This window comes from Dreissena polymorpha, chromosome 5 (genome assembly GCF_020536995.1).
Source record: "Dreissena polymorpha isolate Duluth1 chromosome 5, UMN_Dpol_1.0, whole genome shotgun sequence".
In the NCBI taxonomy this organism is placed as follows: Eukaryota; Metazoa; Mollusca; class Bivalvia; order Myida; family Dreissenidae; genus Dreissena; species Dreissena polymorpha.
The window spans coordinates 55,436,360-55,458,298 of record NC_068359.1 but is presented as its reverse complement, the minus strand read 5'-3'; the positions used below and the strand labels follow the sequence as shown (position 1 = coordinate 55,458,298).

At 35.4% G+C, this 21,939-nt stretch overlaps 1 protein-coding gene across 1 annotated transcript; it reads left to right on the top strand.

Moving 5' to 3' along the window:
• Positions 1 to 775: 775 nt before the first annotated feature.
• On the top strand, positions 776 to 19,867 carry LOC127831240 (sodium-dependent proline transporter-like). Its single transcript, XM_052356224.1, has 13 exons — positions 776 to 784; positions 5,900 to 6,089; positions 11,727 to 11,858; positions 12,211 to 12,338; positions 13,023 to 13,204; positions 14,057 to 14,195; positions 14,874 to 15,008; positions 15,902 to 16,005; positions 17,331 to 17,568; positions 18,112 to 18,240; positions 18,657 to 18,756; positions 19,068 to 19,174; positions 19,538 to 19,867. The coding sequence occupies exons 1-13, from the start codon at positions 776 to 778 to the stop codon at positions 19,865 to 19,867; spliced, it is 1,923 nt and encodes a 640-aa protein (XP_052212184.1).
• Positions 19,868 to 21,939: the final 2,072 nt, after the last annotated feature.

Below are 21,939 nucleotides of genomic sequence, written 5' to 3'. Positions count from 1 at the left end.
GTTTATTGCCATGCTTGAAATTACATACAACCTACGAAAAGCACTCACAAATATAACGACCGCTGATATCAAATTGCGTCAACAGCATATATAATTTACGACTTGTTTGTAACACAATACCTTTCTTATATGTAAATGCATTAATCGGCGCATAATCGCCGCGTTGTTGATTTATGAATATAACAGACCTTGATTAGAATTTTGACATAGGATGTTCCACGTTTGCTGCGTAGTAATCTTGTTTTAAGTTAAAGCGTGCTTGCATTTCCGACTTAATTTCGGGACCAATCTTATTGAGCGTTACTTATGTTCTATCAGATAATACACTTTGAATAAAACAACTTGTGTTCAATAATTGTGAAAGGTTTACTTAAAATGTTTTCCGCAAAAAGGATTCTAAATATAATAAACAGCCGGCCAAATAACTTAATGTTGTAGTGGTTTCAATGCTATACTTCAAATGTAACTATGAGTTATTTTTGTAATACTTCAGAGCGCAACAATCGGAGTTGGCTCAATGTATACTTAAATGAAGTTTTAAACATTCTTATATTCAGACAGAATTTGCTTTTACCGACAAGTCACGGGTCGTTGATCAGCTTTCATTAATGTTCAGCCTACGGGTATATAAATCTGAACGATTTAATGAAACATAACACCCTATGGTTCAAACAATTACATAATTGCATTTGAACAATGATAAAAGCTTCTGCGTTGAACCGAAGAATAAGTAAAGGGTTAATGTTATTATTACTTCATAGCGGTTATCTGAACAATGCCAGAGGTAAGGGGACATAGAAATAACTGTATCTTCAATACAAATAATGACCATGTGTATTCAGCACAAATATTCTTATCCGCATTTTTATGCCCCCGAAGGAGGGCATATAGTGATCGGACTGTCCGTCTGTCCGTCTGTCCGTCACACTTTTTTTGCGTTAAGGTTTCAAAAAATGATCTTAACTTATATGTCGATTCAGATAGCAACTCGATATTTGGCGTGCATGTGTATCTCATGGAGCTGCACAGTTTGAGTGGTGAAAGGTCAAGGTCATCCTTCAAGGTCAACGGTAAAAAAACACATCCAAGGGAAGTAATAAGCTTTAAAAGGAGATAATTATCTGTACCTGCCAAATGATATATTTTTTTTTAAATAAATCAAAGCGGCGCAGTAGGGGGCATTGTGTTATTGACAAACACATCTCTTGTTATACGCCCGTATAAAATACGGGACGTATTATGTGAAACCCCTTGGCGGCGGGCGGCGGGCGGCGGGCGGCGGGCGGAAGGCATCACTTTGTCCGGACTCTAATTCAAATTGTATTCATCCGATCTTCACCAAACTTGGTCAGCAGTTGCATCTAGTTGATATCTAGGCCAAATTCGAATATGGGTCATGCCGGGTCAAAAACTAGGTCATAGGGTCAATAAGTGCATTTTCAAAGGGGCAACTTTGTCCGGACTCTATTTCAAATTGTATTCATCCGATCTTCACCAAACTTGGTCAGCAGTTGCATCTAGTTGATATATAGGCCAAGTTCGAATATGGGTCATGCCGGGTCAAAAACTAGGTCATAGGGTCAATTAGTGCATTTTCAACGGCGCCACTTTGTCCGGACTCTAATTCAAATTGTATTCATCCGATCTTCACCAAACTTGGTCAGTAGTTGCATCTAGTTGATATCTAGGTCAAGTTCGAATATGGGTCATGCCGGGTCAAAAACTAGGTCACAAGGTTACTTAGTGCATTTCAAGCATTTAGCATGGTGTCCGCTCTCTAATTGAAGTAGTTTGCATCTGATCATCACCTAATTTGGTCAGAAGTTGAGTCTAGATGATATGTAGATCAAATTCGAATATGGGTCATGCCGGGTCAAAAACGAGGTCACGATCGGACACATAATGAATTTCAAGCATTTAGCATGGTGCCCGCTCTCTAATTGAAGTAGTTTTCATTTGATCTTCACCAAATTTAGTCAGATGTTACATCTAAATGATATCTAGGTCAAGTTCAAATATGGGTCATGCCGGGTCAATAACTAGGTCTCGAGGTCACTTAGTGCATTTCAAGCATTAAGCATGGTGTCCAAAACCTCCGAACGGGCGTATCTTGTGACAGTTTGGCACTCTTGTTTTTATTGGTTTTATTTAGACCAAAGGTAAACTATTATTTAAAAAACAACAACAGTTTACCCATCCCAGCGCTAGTTTAATCGTTGATTCTGTGCATAGAGTATTTTTTCTATGATAATTTAATTGTACTTCCTTGTTGCTTAAGTTTACTCGCATTGTGTAACACTTTTTGCATTGCGCGCGCATTCGGACAATACTTGGCAAGGGTTTGAGAAAGGTACAAATTCAACCCCGGATGAATCTTCGTAACGTCTTGAGCTATGAATCTTCTTTTACTAATGTTGTGATAATTAAAAAAAAAGATGCTCCCCACCATCCAGTCCACTTTGTTTAACACTGCTCCACAGTGCAATGTTAACAACAATCAAAATTTGGTTTTGCAAATAACTAAGTAATATAGAGATGACATGCTGTCAACAAAATGTGGGATGGTGTATATGGACAATGATGAACAAGGATGGTAAGGTGAACGTAAAACATTTAAAACCTCACTAATCATAAGCGTGAAAGTTGGTGTGTCTATTGTTTGTATTAAATATGATTTTTAATGGCACAAATTAATACTTATAGCCTTATTATCTGATACAGTAAATTGTATGATGGAGGATTGGTTAACCAGATTTTAGTTCACTGACTCGTACCAACGCCTCCTTTTTGGTTTATTAGTGCATGAAGAATACATTTTGCGGATTTACGTCAAAATTGTCAAAATTATTAAATATTTCCCGTTGTTAAACAATATGCACCCTTTGGCCAACAACATAAAAATACACGGTTACGAAATTATGTTTCACTTATGTACATGTATGCTAACAGTGGAATTGTAAATGTTACAAATATTATACGCGTAAGCCTTTTTTTTACTTTACATGTCGATGTACCAAATAATTGTGGTCGCATACATGCATCTGTTTACTCCAAGGTATACTATACTATACAAAACAAGGGCAACACTTCAAATTTTATCAACACTAGCATGACTAGCGATAAAGAATTTTTCATACATGTGTCCAGCAAACCTACCAATTATTGTGAATTGTAAAGAGGTCGTTTTCTATCACATGCCCGTCGGCTAACCTTTCACAAGCGCTTAACTATTATTTAAATTCTCCGATCCGTCAAACCGTAACTTATAGTTGTAAACTAAACACTGAAGTTAAAAGATCGCGTTCTCAATAGATCTTGTTGGTTTGCAATTGGTTTAAGGCCACCATAACCGTATTAACGAAATCAAAAGCAAGGAATAGTGCGCATTAACATTAAGGTAAAAACGCAGAAGTGAGTTCACAAATAAAGTAAAAAATGCTCATTAACATATAAAACTGTGAAGAGGTTGATGAAAGAAAGTTCTGACCAAGATTAATTAATTATTTATTTATTGTTTTGTCCTCTATGCATAACACAATGCAAATGCTATTGCATTGAAAAGTCAACATAGAATGAAACAATGGCTGACGTATGAACGCAAATATATGTTAAAATACCCCTACGACATATTTTTATTATTATTACAGACAACGTATGCATTGCAAAATATATGTTTTGTCAATACAAATATATATATCTTAACCCGTTTATGCCTAGTGGACTCTCCCATCCTTTTAAATTGGATCAATTTATTTCCAAAATTAGGGATGTCTACAATATTTATTTCTATATTAAGAATATTTCTTACAGAAATTCCTTTAAGCAAACAGCGAAGACCCTGGTTCTGCGTTGTTTGCAAATGCCTTTTTTTCTAGACGCTAGGCATAATTGGGTTAAACTTAAACCGTAAAAGCTAAATTTTTAACAAATGAACGAGCGTTCATTGTATATAGAAAACCGCTTCTTTAACTAGCTAAACCAGTTTAAAGAGGCCTGTTCACAGATTTTGGCATGTTTTGACGTTTGTCTTTAAATGCTTTCTATTGATAAATGTGAACATTTGCTCTAAAAAGCTCCAGTACAAAATCAAGAATAAAATTTATAAAAGAAAAAAAGAAGTAACCCTCAACAGGGCTCGAACCACTGACCCCTGGAGTCCTGGCGTAAAAAGTCTCCGACTTAGACCCCTCGACCATTCTTCCGCATACAATGGTTGATGTATTTTATACTATTTATAAGCACTCATCGTAGTTTCATAAAATATAGCGACAGCAACAGAACTCTCCAAATTATTCAATCGTTGCGCGTTGCAACGCTTTATAATTTTCAGTTTTTTTAATCGTCAAAAGATGCATATACTGTCTATATAAGAGCATGGTTAATGTTAAGTACTACTGTTTCCTCACAAATATCATAACTAAATCGAATATTTGCGAATCTAAAACAACTTTTTTAAATTTTGTCAATTTACCAAAACGTGAAAAGGCCCCTTTAAACGCCTCTCTACACAAGAAACGAATGAAAGAGCAGGTTAATTTCCCCAGACGATAGTCCAAAAAAGATGTATGGTCAGTTTAACGATTTGTACACTCGTCGCTCAAAAGTGTCTGTGCGTTACCAATTATTAGCAAGCATTAGAAAGACATATGATTACCTCTTCTAACATAAATACATGTTTAATTGGTCTGTATAGATCGCCTTTTTATAAATACGTTGCAGTGGAACACAGTCGCATTTATTCATTGACTACGCTATATAAACCAAGAAAATGCCATTATATTCCACTTTCGTTTTATATAAAGCAAACACACAATAATAAAGTGTTCGGCATACAAACATACGAACATCTGAAATTTTTTAGTCGTCATAGCATAATGATATTGATACGGAATGTAAAATAGATACATTCATGTGTTTTATACGAAAACCTTGTCAAAAGTTGGTTTTATGGACTTAAAGCATATTCCATGTTATAAAACAATATAATTATATTGCTAGCTTGGATATTTAGATGATTAATGCTGGATTGTAAACCGAAGACCGCGTGTTTGAACTGTGCCCCGTCCTGAAAAGTGTGTAGATATTTGTATACATATTTAAACAAATAAGCAAGTAATAGCAAAACTGAAGTAGAAATTACATGTCCAATATTTGCTCGTTAACAGTATGGCGAATTCATTTATGAATCAGACCGTACGCTATGTGAGTAAAAGACTCAATAAACAAATGAGCTAAAATCCATAAGTATTTCATTTAAGACAACTGACCGATTGCTTGAACAATACAGTAAAGAATAAGCACGATACTAACACAAAATGAATAACGCTGGGACAACACTCTTGATCTGTCAACGCACTGTTCTGGGAGTTTAAAATAATTTAAAGGCACGCACAACCTCACGCACTTGGCTGATATTATCCTTCCGCCGTTTGCTCATAAATAGACTTAAAAACGTCTCTAATTCAAGATTAGTCTGATAATTGTAAAACCAACAAAACACCGTTCGCAATCAACATGCCATATTGTAAGAATCCTTTCACGGGAATCAATACATGGATCACAAAGTAAAATAAGGCAGTAAAACATGCGTGAGCTCTGAAAATAATTCAAAATATTTTCCTTTCCAATGGACAATTTATCTAGCTTCTACATGAAAAGTCATGTAAAATTCGTAAGAACAATTAAAAAACACAAGTTGTAGACGGATATCCATACATTTTACTATAGTGTGTTTGGCCAATTATACGCAGTGATTCAATTCATTTATGCAACCAAAGGCTTTTGTTTTGCACTCAAACAAAACAACACGTATTATTCCACTAAATATTTGATCAACTAGTTTCTACTTATCAATTATAGAATATGGAAAAAAAATATTGTTGGTTTGTTCATTATCCAGCCAGCATACGCAGCAAGCGAAAGCAGCCCATCAGTGGACATTGACGTAGATGCAAATGTCAAGGTTGAGGAGGAGATTGAGCGAGATCAATGGACCAACAAGGCAGAGTTCATGCTTTCCTGTATAGGCATGTCCGTCGGCTTGGGAAACATTTGGCGATTCCCGTACCTGGCCTATAAAAATGGGGGAGGTAAACACGATATAATAGTATGTATTGCAAATCGACACTTTAATATATTGAATGCTATGGCAAGCGGTTTGACGCATAATCTCAAGAAATTAGGTTTTTACTGAGAATCTAGGTTTTCAGATTCTCGCTTGAAGATTGCATGTGGCTTCCAGAACCCAAGTTAATATTCGATATCATAAAATGTGCATCAAACGGAGATAGCCTAGGTTCTTATGTGAAAACCAAGGTTTCGTCAGATGTTAAATAATCTGTGAAAACCGTAGTTCTCATGACGAGAACTTAAGTTCTCATCTTTAATACTAAATCCGCGGGTTTTATTTGGGAACTATAGTTTTCATGAGAACCTAGGTACCCAGAATTACGCGTCGGACGGCGTAAACTTAGTCTCTCATGCGAGAACTGTGGTTTTCAATATTTACCAATTATAACACAATATCCCTTTTGGTTCAATGTGACTTACCCCTAGTGAACTTTGTATAGCCTTTTTATGTTGCCGCATCGAATGTTATTTCCGTAATAATGACACAAGGCTTATCAGTTTCATACTTCAACCACTGTTGTTATTTTTAGATATCACGTGACGCGTTTAATTTAAGAACGAAGCTGAACGTGTAACTATCTGTAGCGAAGAATATAGAAGATTTTATATATGTTGATTGTTATTGTAAACATTCGGAAGTTTGCTTTAGCTCTGACACTGGTTACAATAACGTCAAACATATGCATACAATAATGTGTTTAGTAAATAAATGTATAAGTAATTATGATATAAACATTAAACATTCTAAATAATATTTCAACGACATAAATATTTAGTACCATTAGTATACCTTTATAAATGGTATTTCATCTTTATAAAAATACGTGTTACCCATGACCATCAGTGGTAAGGTGGTCTGAAGACTCAGCATCGATGATTAAACAATACAATAGCCATCTAATACAATAATAGTTTTATATAACTATAATTCTCAAAGGTATGGGGTATGAGTGTGTTATTTTTAATGAACGATCGAACGTGTAAGAGGTGTGTTGAATAACCAGAAGACAAAGCAATATACAAGGTGAAGTACATGACATTATTTAAATGTTATGTTAATTTTGTTTTTAATTTAATAAATTTAATTTAACAGTGAATGACAATGTTAATTTTTTTTATAGACAAGTGAAATAAAAACACGGACGTGGTTCTGACTGAATAGTCCATGCATGCATATTGATAACTCTTTATATTGGTTTAAGGCGTGATTATAAGTGACACATATATATAATAAATCTCGAATCATTGTATTTTTCGAAAACATAATTGAACCCTGTCGTACTCAACTATAATTCTTGCTTTGATAATGTTGTTCCGTTCACTAACTTACACTCTTTATAGAACAAGACCCAACTTAACGACGGAGTTCTCTTTTACCGGTACGTGCTAAATACGTAAAATGTTAAGCATTACAATTTTTAAATATTTAAAACGCATAGTTATAAAGCGCTGTAAAAGGTATCCGGACTTTCGTACCCACGAAAAATCGTTCTGACGCTAATTTGGATAAAGCAGACATTCATTCATACATTGTGTTGACTACCAGGACATTCATTCCAATATTATTTTGACAGCCCAGACAATTGTTCTTACATTATTTTTACAGTCCGAATATTCGTTCCTACATATTTTTTCTCGATCCGGACATTCGCTTTAACATATTTTTTTTTTAATTCGGACATTGGTATTGAACCTTAACTATGAACAATATATATATGTATATATAGTTATGGGTCATTCCTTGAAATTCAATTCCAACATAGAATTTATATCGTGTTATACTTCGAAGTCACTCGCACGCCAAAAACACACGTCTAAGTCTACAATACGGTGCCCATGCAGTTTAATTCTCCCCAATTACCGCAAGGTTTTTGCTAATTACAGATATCAGTGTTAGTCGATATATTTGAATAATTGTTAAAGTTATTATGCTCATGCTAACGAAAAATTCTTAAAACTGAATAAAAATATGATACAAATATGAAAAATATCACACTTTTTAAATAATGACAGAATAAAAATACCGGTTAAAAAGTGCTGAAAGCGTCATATTATTTTGGATACATTTATTAATTATAATGAAAAGGATAGCAATAAAGTAAGAACCAATGTCCGGGTTGTCGAAATAACGAACGAAAAATTGTCCGTGTTGTCAAAATAACGAAGGAACTAATGTCAGTTGTTCACTTCATAATTATGATTAAACTGGCTAATATCTATATAGAATTTAGTTTCTGACAATCTGTTTGGACAATTTACCATCGATTTGAGTATTTGGCGTTAAATTAGTCCAAGAAATGACTACGCAATACCAGGAGAAGACATGTAGGTATCATAAACTGTGTTTATTGATAAGAAATCTTCTACGCGTGGTTTATGACAACTTGTTGTTATTTAGTTTTTGACGGCACAATATCTGATCACAACGAGAAAATGGGTTTGTGTTCAACACAGGGGCAATAAAACAACAGATCTATCAATAACCAATACTATTGATCCATCTTTATTAAGCACCGCGATAAAAATGCTCAAACGAAGAGTGTCAAACTGTGTGCAAACATTGAATTGAATAAAACGACTACTTTAATCAAGAACATTTATTTAATGCATAACACTTAAAATGGGAATTATATATTACTGCTAATTCTTACAATGCCATCTTGTGTTGACAATATTATTACCTCGCCGAATATTAAATAAAGAATGAATGATTAGTAACGTAACACATTGATTAAAATGGGTCGATCTGACACAAATAGTTCAAACCTAAAACATTGTTGTATAACAGACGTCAGGTGTAAGAAAGTTTTGCATAATGAAATTAATCCTCATTGTCGGAAACTCAAGGTTGTACATAACAGCGATCAGAGTACAAGGTACAATAAAGAAAATCAAATAAAGCTAAAAACCAAACTAAAGTCGACCCATTTCATAACAAAAATGATACCATATTTTAGGTCATCTCTATGAGTACTTGTTTGTCATGGAGATCCGATCCAAGGGTAACCATTTAGTATAAAACGAGAGTCAAATTTTGGATAAGACAGATTCGGCAAGACTTGACAGATAGCTTTTATGAGACATTTAGATTTTCCGACGAATTCATAAATTATATACTTTGAAATTGTGTAAATTCAAAGTTGGTATAAAATTCAATAACATCGTATTATTACTATTACAATTCTATATAGATATAAATAAATTTGAAATAACGTTATAAAAAACTTTATTGTAAATTAAATCCATTGTGTCGCCGTCACGAATAACGCTAAATATTGAAATCAGATGCGGCATTGCGTTTCATTATAAGCAATCGATACACGTTTAGCCTCGTTCTGGAATTCTGCGAGTCACGTGACTTCGCCCTCGTATCGATTTTGGCTAATTGTGAAAAAGGCCTATCAAACATTGCATTCTGAGGTTGCGTTCTATACTGGTTAGCGACCCATTTTCGCCCGGAAATGGAGCTTTTTACCGCCTTTCAATTGTTTTATGAGATCGATTTTACTCAAACTTGGCAGAAATAATGTTTAACAAGTGAAATCAATTCTAGTATTACTTTTTTAATGAAAATCTTACAAATGTAACCAAGAACTGTCACTTTAAAAACACCCCTATATTTACCAATAAAATGCTTGGAACTGTACCAATTATTCGGCCACCTAATAAAAACAAGGTTTCTTTGAAATCCAGTTGCTCTTTTATGGCATAATGATATGTGATGCCTACACAGTCTGTGTTTGCGAAAATCACATCCAAACTAGTGCAAACAAACTGAAAAGAAGTCTCACTAAGTACTTGGTACACATAATACACATTGTATACATTGTCTAAGGAATACCGTTAAGCCATCGTGGTTACACATTGAAATCCAGAGGGCGACAATTCGATGGTGCAATAGTACGATTGCAACACTGCGATAGTACGATGGCGACAATGCGATAGTACGATGGCGACAATGCGACAACGCGATAGTACGATGGCGACAATGTGATAGTACGATGGCGACAATGCGACAACGCGATAGTACTATCGCATTGTCGCCATCGTACTATCGCGTTGTCGTACTGTCTTCATCGTATTATCGGATTGTCGCCATCGTACTATCGCACTGTCGCCATCGTATTGCCGCACTGTCGTCATCGTATTATCGCACTATCGCATAGTCGCATTGTCGACAGCGTACTATCGCACTGTCGTCCATCTTATTGTCGCACTATCGTCATCGTATTATCGCACTATCGCATTGTCGCATTGTCGCCATCGTACTATCGCACTGTCGCTATCTTATTGTCGCACTGTCGCCATCGTACTATCGCATTGTCGCCATCATACTATCGCGTTGTCGAAGCGTCGCCATCGTACTATCGCATTGTCACCATCGTGCTTTTGTACTATCGGTTAGTAGCTGGTTTGGCTCGCAGACGCTTAACATAAATTCAGAAACCTGTGATACCATTTGAAAACCTTAGTTTACGCTCGAGAACCCAAGTTCTCGGTGAGACGACGTACATAGACACATAGAACTTAGGTTCCCATGATAACCTAACTTATCATTTCAGAACCCTGGTTTTCAGTCAGACATTAAAAAAATATTTATAAAAACACACATTTTTATGAAAACCTAGGTTTTCATGTCTATAACTTAAGTTATCAGATAAAAAAGCCATAACAATTTGCGAGAACCAAAGCTCGTTTGACATCCAAGATTTTCACAAGAACCAAGATTTACTCGACAGCTTTTCGCGTCGTTCTCTCGGATATCCTTAGTTTTCATGAGAACACAAGATTTCATTTGGGATTATAAGTTATGGTAAGAACCTAGGTTCTGTTCTCAGAATGAACCGCTTGCCATAGAATGCCGATCCTTTACATTACTTTGATGTCGCAGTCGTGTAGTATATATGGTGTCCGCCTAGCGATCGGGAGGGCATGGGTTCGGTTTCAACTGTGGAAGCTTTCTTTATATTTCCCCCATAGACACCAAGTACTGCTTTAGTCCCAGGAAACGGATTCGAGAGCGTTTCAGATAAGCCGTAGGCTTTCTATGTATTCGAGCGCTAATAAATTGGGTTTGGACTACTTTACTTTGCAAATTTCTAATCATATAAGGTCTCTTTTTAAAATGCATAATTTGTCATTCCATGAAGGCGTGTTATAAAACCAAACACATTTTATCTGCGACAGTGTGTGCTGATTGTACCTGCATTATTTATAAGTAACGACAATTATTATTTGCAGAGTATTTTTATCTTGAAACCGCCCCATATTTACCTAATGGGCTAATCTTTGTAAAAGATGACTAGGTTTGCTAATGAATTTGACTAAAAATAGCAACACTTATCATTGAATAATTGGAAATGGTAATACATTCCCCGGTAATCCTTAAATGCAATCGTTACGGTCCGCGGTGAATGAATCATAACAACAAATTGACTGTGGACTTACATATAACAATATATCGAAACAGTATTATACAAATGCTGCTGTAATGGCATCAGTCCAGTTCAGCCCGCTCCATGCCGATCTTACACTAAACCTAGATGACTGCGCTCATTAAAAGTATACATCTGTATATTTTTTTTATTTCAATTTAGCTGCCTTCGTCATCGCCTACATAATCCTGCAGGTTTTCATTGGCAAGCCTATGTATATGATGGAGCTAGTGGTCAGCCAGTACTCAGGACAAGGTCCTACCGGTATATGGGCAATGAATCCCAGTGCGAAAGGTAATTCTTGAACTAGCCATATACCCAAGTTGTGCTTATTCATGAAGTTAGGTTTTTTAATACGATGATTTATTTCATGGAATCGGGATATTATCTACTCAGTTATTCAGAAATTTATATAGTTACACATAGATTGCAATAAAACAAATGTTTGTTGTGCAGTTTTCCTTCAATATAATTGACCACAGAGAGTACAAAACAACAAATAAAAAATTATGCTTACAATGCATTGACATATTGATGTTATTCTGAAACATAGCATTTTCTCCCTTCTTGATAATGACAAATGGAACATTTCAGACTCATTAAACTTGGCTGTTGATTATTTAACAACATAATTTCATTATGGCAGGTATTGGTTGGTCCATGGCCATCATATCACTTATCGTCTCCATCTACTACATCGTGATTATGGCATATACATTGTACTATTTATTCGGCTCGATGCAGAAGATTTTGCCGTGGACAAAATGCACAGATGTAAGTGTGGATGTCTCATATTTAAACCATAGAACCAGAAGGTTTTGTGTCATTTTATGGGCACTGTTATATCGTTTTGGTAAGTTAAACGCAATTATACTATGCACTGTATGCGATTACAATATACATTAAACTTTGTTTAATGAAATACAATGAATGTCAGTTTCACTTAAGCAATACTACCGCATGTCGCTTGAGTTAATAACCGTTAGCATTAGTGTTACCCTTATTTAAGGTTTATAAGTGTTCTCGCTTCTTTGGTTGCATTACAGGTTTTTCTAACAATTACCACCATCATTATAATAGTAATAACCATCCTCTTCATCGTTATCGTCGTCGTCATTATCATCATCATAATCATCATCATCATCATCATCATAATCATCATCATCATCATAATCATCATCATCATCATCATCATCATCATCATCATCATCATCATCATCATCATCATCTCATCATCATCATCATCATCATCATCATCATCATCATCATCATCATCATCATCATCATCATCATCATCATCATCATCATCATCATCATCATCATCATCATCACCACCACCACCACCACCACCATTATCATCATCATCATTTCAAAAGTTATTAGTTTGCAATGAAAATATGTAATCAATGTAAACTCAAATGAGATCCGTATGGAACAACACATATCTATCTCTGTCAGGAATGGCTTGACATCGGTTGCGTCGAAAAGACCACCCCCAAACTTGAAACCTGTACCGGCAATGCAACCCTTGATATGGTTGGTAAATGTCTCTGCAGTCCAACAAACTACACTTTCAATGAGGGTCTTTCGGTTAATTGCACCAATACCTCGAACACAGCAGTCTCTGAATTATATTTCTAGTAAGTGTATACGGTTAATGTCTTGTTATGCTTAGCACAAATAGTGATATTGTTGTACTTTATGCAAGTTTTATTTTTCAGTTAATTACTAAGAAATTATTTGCTTTTCATTATAGTGTCGCAAAATTATATCTTCCAACACTTTTTTGTTTCTTTAGTTATACAAGCCTTTTGTTACATAAGGCGTTCATATAAAATATTGTATGGTAAAATAAAATATTGCAATAAAAATGTTATTAAGTTATTTTCCATTTCTTAAGCACGCCTTCAAAAACAGTAGTTATATTATGTAAGTAGATTATTAACTGTTGCAAATAAGAAAATAAAAACAACGGTATATTTTAAGCACCAAGACTATCACATGTGTGATAAGAATGTACATGGCAATTAAATGCGAATTTTTTGTACATAAAATACTAAGAATGTGTATATGCCATTCTAAATGTGAACCAATGTCATAGTTTCCAAGTAAATGCATTTATGTCAGAAACACATTATAATCAATATATCATTTTTTTACAGTCTAACTTTTAAACTATCAGATTGCCGTTGTCTGCCCCCCTCCACCCCCCCCCCCCCAAAAAAAAAACAGAAATAAAATTTCACTAGATCGTGTAAAAACAATAAATGATATATAACTTTGTTGTTTTCGCATTTAATTGCTGAATTTCCCACTTCGATATATCCTTAAAATAATGTCTCTTGATCTGATGTCTTTGAACGAATGCAGTAACGTATAAATAATGAATTTAGTATACAGTTGAACCTTATATTCACTTACTTATGCTAGTTTGCTATATATTGTCACATTAACAAATTGTACTACCAACTATAACCATTGACTTATTTCAGCAAGACGGTTCTCCAACTCGCCCCGAACATGTATCCCGATGACATTGGAGCCCCTAAATGGCAACTGGCACTTTGTCTCCTTCTGGCATGGATTATTGTATGTGCGTGCATTTTAAAAGGGATCAAGTCCTCTGGAAAGGTAACATCAATGACACCACATTTCTTATGTTATTTGTTTTCAACCCAAGTGCAAAAGATTACCTATAATAAATTGACCGTTAATTAAATGCAAACGTCGTGTCACAAACTATATCAGAGTGACAATATATCATATTTCCCCCTTTGTAAGCATACTGCAGTCATCTAAACAGTTTCGCACGGAATGTCTAAAATGTTTACCAAGGTCTCTGAATTAATGTGTTGAGATCCATATTACTTGAATAGCAGCTTTGATTTATTATGTGCACAGTGTGATTACGGTGTTATCCACCTTGTGGTAATTATGTATGTACAGTCAGACTAGTGATGGCACAAGTTACAATAAATAATAATAAAAATAAATAATAATAAACCTATGGTCGTATTCAATTGTTATTAAAAATTCTCCGTGGTTAATTGTCAATTTCAAGTTCGTTTAATGTTGAATGGCTTAAATAGTATCATTCTAATTATAGTTTAGGTACATTTCAACCTACTTTGTACTTAACTCCTATTTAAATTTGCGTGGCACTAGTACGCATAATGGCTTAATAAACATAATTTTAATTACAAAAAAAAAAACCGTGTGTGCCACTTACTCACTTTGTTTACTCGCAAGCAACGATTCTACACGTTTTACTTCTCTTAAAGCCGTGCCTATCTTTGCTACATTCCCTAGGTTGTCTACTTCTCTGCCACATTCCCGTACGTTATCCTTATCATCCTTCTTATCCGAGGCAGTCTCCTGGACGGGGCCATTGATGGTGTTAAATTCTTCATCGTTCCCGAATGGAGCCAACTGCTCAAACTAGAGGTAAGAGTTGTATGTATAGAACTGTATTCAACCTGTTCGTGTACATAAAGTGACTACAGCCAATATGTATTACTCGACCAATGTCGTTTTCGACTGACGAAGTATTTATTGTACTATAATCAAAGCTTAACCTTAAAGCATTCGTAAACAACACCCCAAAACTGTGACACTAATGATATAGATAAGTACATATAAATAAAAAGTATATTGTAAAGCGATGTTATTTGCTAAATATACCAATTCATTACACAGATTGATCAATCAGTAGCTGCAACAAAACTAAGAGTTGGGTATAAAATGTTCGAACTACATGCAAAATTATTATATTTGCTTTACTGATATGGTATTTATGACATTCCCCACATCCTATTGAAATGATATTGTGGAATAATTTCGCGAACAACTCACTGGATCATGCATATTACATAATCTGCTATTGTATATTTCTTGATTTGAATTGAAGTATCGTTCCCTCTGGTGATAAGCGTTTATGTAAACGTAGGATTTCATTTTCTCAGAACAATTTTTAATATCGGCGTCAATGATAACGTATTAAGCAACAAGCACAAAATACGTGGGAAAACATCGTAACTCCAGCAATGGTTGTCTTAATTATATCATGCCAACGATCTCTGTTTCGAATATTACTTACTTGCGATTATTGGGAAATGAACAATATATGAACAATATATGGACCGGGCTCTGTAAAAGGGGTTTCATGCATGTGCGTAATGTTTTGTCCCAGGGTAGCCTGTGCAGTCCGCACAGGCTAATCAGGGACGACGCTTTCCGCCTATACTTTGGGCGTACTGCATATATGGGATGACAATTTACGCACATGCATAAAAACCCCTTTTCACAGAGCGAGGCTAATATGTATGTCATATTTGTAGGTGTGGGCCGCTGCAGCTGGTCAGATGTTCTTCTCGTTGGGGGTATCCTTCGGGGGTATAATGACGTTCGGCAGCTACACCAATTTCAAGAACAACATCTATACGTAAATGTTCTTAAATACATGATCTTTCAGAAAACGCGATTGCAAAGACTTTAACGTGCCATTAGTTCAACAAAACACATATAAACTTCCTAGTAAAGCTAACATCAATATTATGTATGTCTTATTTGTGAGTTAACATAATTTTTAACGTAACACGTCGCATTTTGCAGTGACGCAATGGTAATTAGTACCATGGATCTTGTTGTCATTGAACATCATTTGTAACGTAACACGTCGCATTTTGCAGTGACGCACTGGTGATTAGTACCATGGATCTTGTTGTCATTGAACATCATTTGTAACGTAACACGCCGCATTTTTCAGTGACGCACTGGTGATTAGTACCATGGATCTTGTTGTCATTGAACATCATTTGTAACGTAACACGCCGCATTTTTCAGTGACGCACTGGTGATTAGTACCATGGATCTTGTTGTCATTGAACATCATTTGTAACGTAACACGCCGCATTTTTCAGTGACGCACTGGTGATTAGTACCATGGATCTTGTTGTCATTGAACATCATTTGTAACGTAACACGCCGCATTTTTCAGTGACGCACTGGTGATTAGTACCATGGATCTTGTTGTCATTGAACATCATTTGTAACGTAACACGCCGCATTTTTCAGTGACGCATTGGTGATTAGTACCATAGATCTTGTTGTCATTGAACATCATTTGTAACGTAACACGCCGCATTTTTCAGTGACGCACTGGTGATTAGTACCATGGATCTTGTTGCCATTGAACATCATTTGTAACGTAACACGCCGCATTTTTCAGTGACGCAGTGGTGATTAGTACCATGGATCTTGTTGTCATTGAACATCATTTGTAACGTAACACGCCGCATTTTTCAGTGACGCAGTGGTGATTAGTACCATGGATCTTGTTGTCATTGAACATCATTTGTAACGTAACACGCCGCATTTTTCAGTGACGCACTGGTGATTAGTACCATGGATCTTGTTGTCATTGAACATCATTTGTAACGTAACACGTCGCAGTTTTCAGTGACGCACTGGTGATTAGTACCATGGATCTTGTTGTCATTGAACATCATTTGTAACGTAACACGCCGCATTTTTCAGTGACGCACTGGTGATTAGTACCATGGATCTTGTTGTCATTGAACATCATTTGTAACGTAACACGCCGCATTTTTCAGTGACGCAGTGGTGATTAGTACCATGGATCTTGTTGTCACTGAACATCATTTGTAACGTAACACGCCGCATTTTTCAGTGACGCACTGGTGATTAGTACCATGGATCTTGTTGTCATTGAACATCATTTGTAACGTAACACGCCGCATTTTTCAGTGACGCACTGGTGATTAGTACCATGGATCTTATCACAAGTATCATCTCCGGCTTTGTCATCTTCACCACTTTTGGAGGCATGGCCAAGCAAATCGGAGTGTCCGTTCAAGACGTGGCCAAGGGAGGATATGGTCTCGCTTTCGTGGCCTACCCCGAGGCTCTCTCCAACTTGCCTCCAATGCAGCTCTGGTCAATATTATTCTTCTTTATGCTGTTCACACTCGGTCTCGACAGTCAGGTGGGTGAAACTGAGTAAAAATAGTTTTTTTGTTCTCCTATATTTTTATTATAAATACAATATATAAAGTAGAAGTGAAGTGCATGTATTTTAGTAAATGTGTGATTTCTCAGAATCATTTGAATGTTGGAGAAACTGGAAAATTGACTTATTTATTTTAACAGAAAAAACATCTACATAATTAATTTACCAAGCACTTTTCAAAATATACCCAAGTTTGTTAATATAGTATTAGATAAGCATTATCGTCTATAAACAATTATGAAATCTTGAAATTGAAATCATATTGCCACATTTTGTTTATGGCGTCAAATCATACCAACAAATCAGCAATTGTACTTTTATAATATTACTGATAAGGCACAGGGTTATGAAAAAAAACAGCATCAAATTGTTATTATGAAAAAAAGAAAAATTGTTATTGTGTCTTTACATTGTGTTTCCAAACAGGATTTTTTCTGAACTACTTGTTAATAGTATTTAAATAATCGAAAACCATTTGTTTAAAAAACTATGATGCACATGCTATTTTTATTTTTTTAGTTTGTTTTCCTGGAAACAACTCTCACATGTATACAAGACGAGTACCCCAAACTTCGGAAGTACAAGCCTCAACTGAGCATCTGCTTTGCAATCGCATTGTACTTCATTGCCCTTTCTTGCATTACCCCGGTAGGAATATGTGCTGCACACATTACATAGTCTTGTTATTACCATTTTATCGCTTAATGTAGTCTAGAAAAGTGACATTGGTGACCGTTATAATATTGAAATTGTTGTCTTCTTTTTTCGTAGGACTTATGATTTTATTGTACGTGATTTCACCTCTTTACTGTACACCTTATCACAATATTGAATATACATGAAGTACCCTTAAGTATGCAGATGTCAATCGATATTGTCAATATACCGCTATTTCCGCAATTGAACTTGTAGCCGTATCTATAGCGCAAGTATCTTTTCCGAAAAATATTTGAGTAGTTTAATTGACCCGCCGCTAAAATACTAGAAAACAGTGAAAACCTGAAACATGCCCAAACAAACTAACACGCTGTGCACATTGTAAAGAAGTTTGTTGTGCTTTTAAGGCTGGTGACTATGTGGTTACGTTGATGGATTTCTATGGTGCGGATTTCTCGGTCCTCTTCGTATCTACCTGTGAGAGTATCTCTATCATGTGGGTGTACGGTAAGTACATTGATCTGTGCATGCACTACACAGTCAGTTGTATGAATACCATTTGTATTAGTGGGCATTTAAAACTGACTATGTATGGGGTGTATATCTTTCATTAACATGTTTTTGCTTGAGTACAGGACAGTTTTAAGAGACCAAAATGCGATGTAAATATTTCAATTACAGATGCCTAAAATACATCAAATAATAGAACATTAAAACAAATATGTGTATAGTATTTATTTTAAAATTGAGATAGCGCTCTAATGCAGCATAATTAAAAATGTCCGTGTCTATTATTATTCTATCAAGTTTTATTTCAGGAGTCGAACGGGTAATGCAGGATTGCAAATACATGCTGGGATATGAGCCTCGGCCTAAGTACTTCTGGGGTTTCTGTTGGTTCGTGTGTTCGCCTTTGCTTGTTGGGGTAAGATACATTTGGTGAGACGACATTTAGTTTGAGTGGTTATTGATCGTTCAGCGTCAAAACCGTGATGAAGTGGAATGAGTATGTAATTGAACAGTGCTGCTTAGCTTTCGACATCCGTATCGTGGTAAAATAACATCCTATATTTACTTTGTAAAATGTTTCGACTTTTCTGCGTCGGTTCCTTGGTGTAAAAAGATGCACCTGTACTTTGTTTAAAGTAAAAGTGTCTGGGTAAAAGTTTTGGATCAAAGACAAGAGGATGTCATTTCTAAGGTTAGACGTATCAATGAGGTGTGCTGATTTTCAAGCATATATACAGAAAAAATTAACATGTTTAAAAATATGTTAGTGATTTTTCAGGCACTCTTCATCTACAAAATGATTAAATTCAAGGAACTTGCACCGGAAATTTCAAAAGGAGTTCCATTCCCCGATTTTGCCCAAGGAATCGGTTTGGGCCTCACTGCCTTGGTTCTCATCCCAATACCCGTCGTGTTTCTTTACAAATTTCTTACCGCAAAAGGGAACTTGCTGGAGCGCCTGCGATCGATAACCACGCCCGATAAAACTTGGGGACCCAACGACGGCAGTATGAAACGTCCCCTGACCAACGGTGTTGACATGGTCGCAGTTTATGGTATTGACAATCCTGCAGTGGTTTCTAATGGTGAGGACTACACGCGTATGTAAATGGATGCGCTCAATGCATTTGCAATAGTAAAGCTCATTAGGCTCAGACGGTAACTGTCTGTTAAAACACGCTCTTTTACCTATATTATTGTTCACATTGCGTATACTATAAATGAAAATTGAAAACCATACCTGAAAAGCTTCAACTTGCAGTGCTCCGAAATGTTATGTTCATGGAATGCAGGTGTTTTTGAGCTAGGTTTCTCATACCGGATAGTAACTACAGGCTGATGTTCGAACTAATACCAGTGGAGTGCTGATAACAAACTAAAGAATAATATTGCAAAATAATTCCAAAACTTACAGCAGTCTATTGCTGTTGTTAGAGCTCAGCTTTAGAGCGAATAAAATTAAACAGATGAAATGCATCGTTTCAACGTTCATCATTGTTAGATACTTTTATAAGTAATATTGATGTATGCGTCGTCTATGTGTGTTGCCAATAGCGTTCTCTTTTGGTCTTCTGCCTGTCTATTTACATTGTGTGTGTCTTTTAGCCTTTTATGAGTCTTTCTTAAAGAGGAGGGGTCGTCAGCATAAACAATCGGATCATTTTAATGTTGTTTGCATATTCTAACAAATCCAATAAATACGAAATGTAGATCGGCTTTATTTCTCTTGTAGAAAATGACAAATAAATATTGATATTTGAGTTATATTCCGTATTATAAATGAAGTTCACTAATAGAATCATTCCAATTATCCCATACATGTTCTTGCTTTATATAGAATATTTTATTAAGCGAATGTTAACGACTTAACATTGTCGTCATCGTACTATCGCGTTCTCGCATTTTCGCCATCGTACCATCGTATTGTCGCACTGTCGTCATCGTATTAAAACGTGATGAATCTTACTAACGAAACATTAATAAAATATATATGTTATTTATGGTTTTGAAAAGCGTAAAGTACGCTTGATGTGAATGTTATGCGATTTGACTCCACACAAGACCGCGCAACATCTCGCTTAATCTACAACCATTCCTAAGTATGCTAACAGCCTCGCAGCACAGAACACTGCAAATAACACAGTTACAGACTTGTTTTTTACAGGAAAATATGTACATATAAATGGCTCAATAATTCAAAATAAGAGTTGTGTCCCTTTGATATGAATTGTGCATATCGTCTTTGGGCCTGGATTTAAATATGTATAGCACATGAGCAACTTATTAATATATTTATAAGTAAAACCTAAGTATTACAAAATAATATTGATAATAATTTAAATAATCGATTTAATTCGAGCAGCATATATTACGCATATTCTTGTATAAAATATAATCTATACGTGTGAAATTAAGCTGCGCTAGTAACGTGGAAGTCTTACTATGGATTCGAGATATTGCAATTTACCGTCTGTCGAACAGGCATTAGACATACAAACACGCAGCAAATACAAATACAAATAATTGTTTGGGAATTTACCTTTTTCCACAGAGATTGTAATTAATCACAAAACCGGCATTGGTGAGGTTTAATATAATACCTTACGAAATAGTGTGACTTGACAAAAACGAATGTATTTGTAAAATGAACAACCGTGTACTTTGCATATTTGAAGTAGTGTTGTTACTTTTTTCGATACTCTTGTGAAAGCCATAAATAGAAACAACACAGTATGCAAAACACTTAGAACAGAAGCAACAACTAAAGCAGAAAAAAAGTAAAAGTTATGGTTATGTTATAAACAAAATATGCCTACATGTATGTACATCAAAGAAGTGTAAATATTTACAGTTCTGGCTCGTTTAGATCAATTGAACAATCTTGTTTCCTGTTCTGACTTGCTATTTAAAATATCGGGTTAAAACCCTTCGTTGTTTTTTTAACGGCATGTGTTTATAAAACAACTTTAACAAGCGTCCCAGCGTTGATTTCATACTCATTTGAACATAAAATACATCTTTGTTAACAACGGAATTAATTGCCGTCAACTACGTTTTAAACCGCACATATAATAAACGTTGGCAAAATACCCATTTGAATATTTCCTTCTCACGGTATAACGTTAAAGCGAGATTATACGATTTTTTATATGTGTTAAATTGTAATAAATTGATAAAATA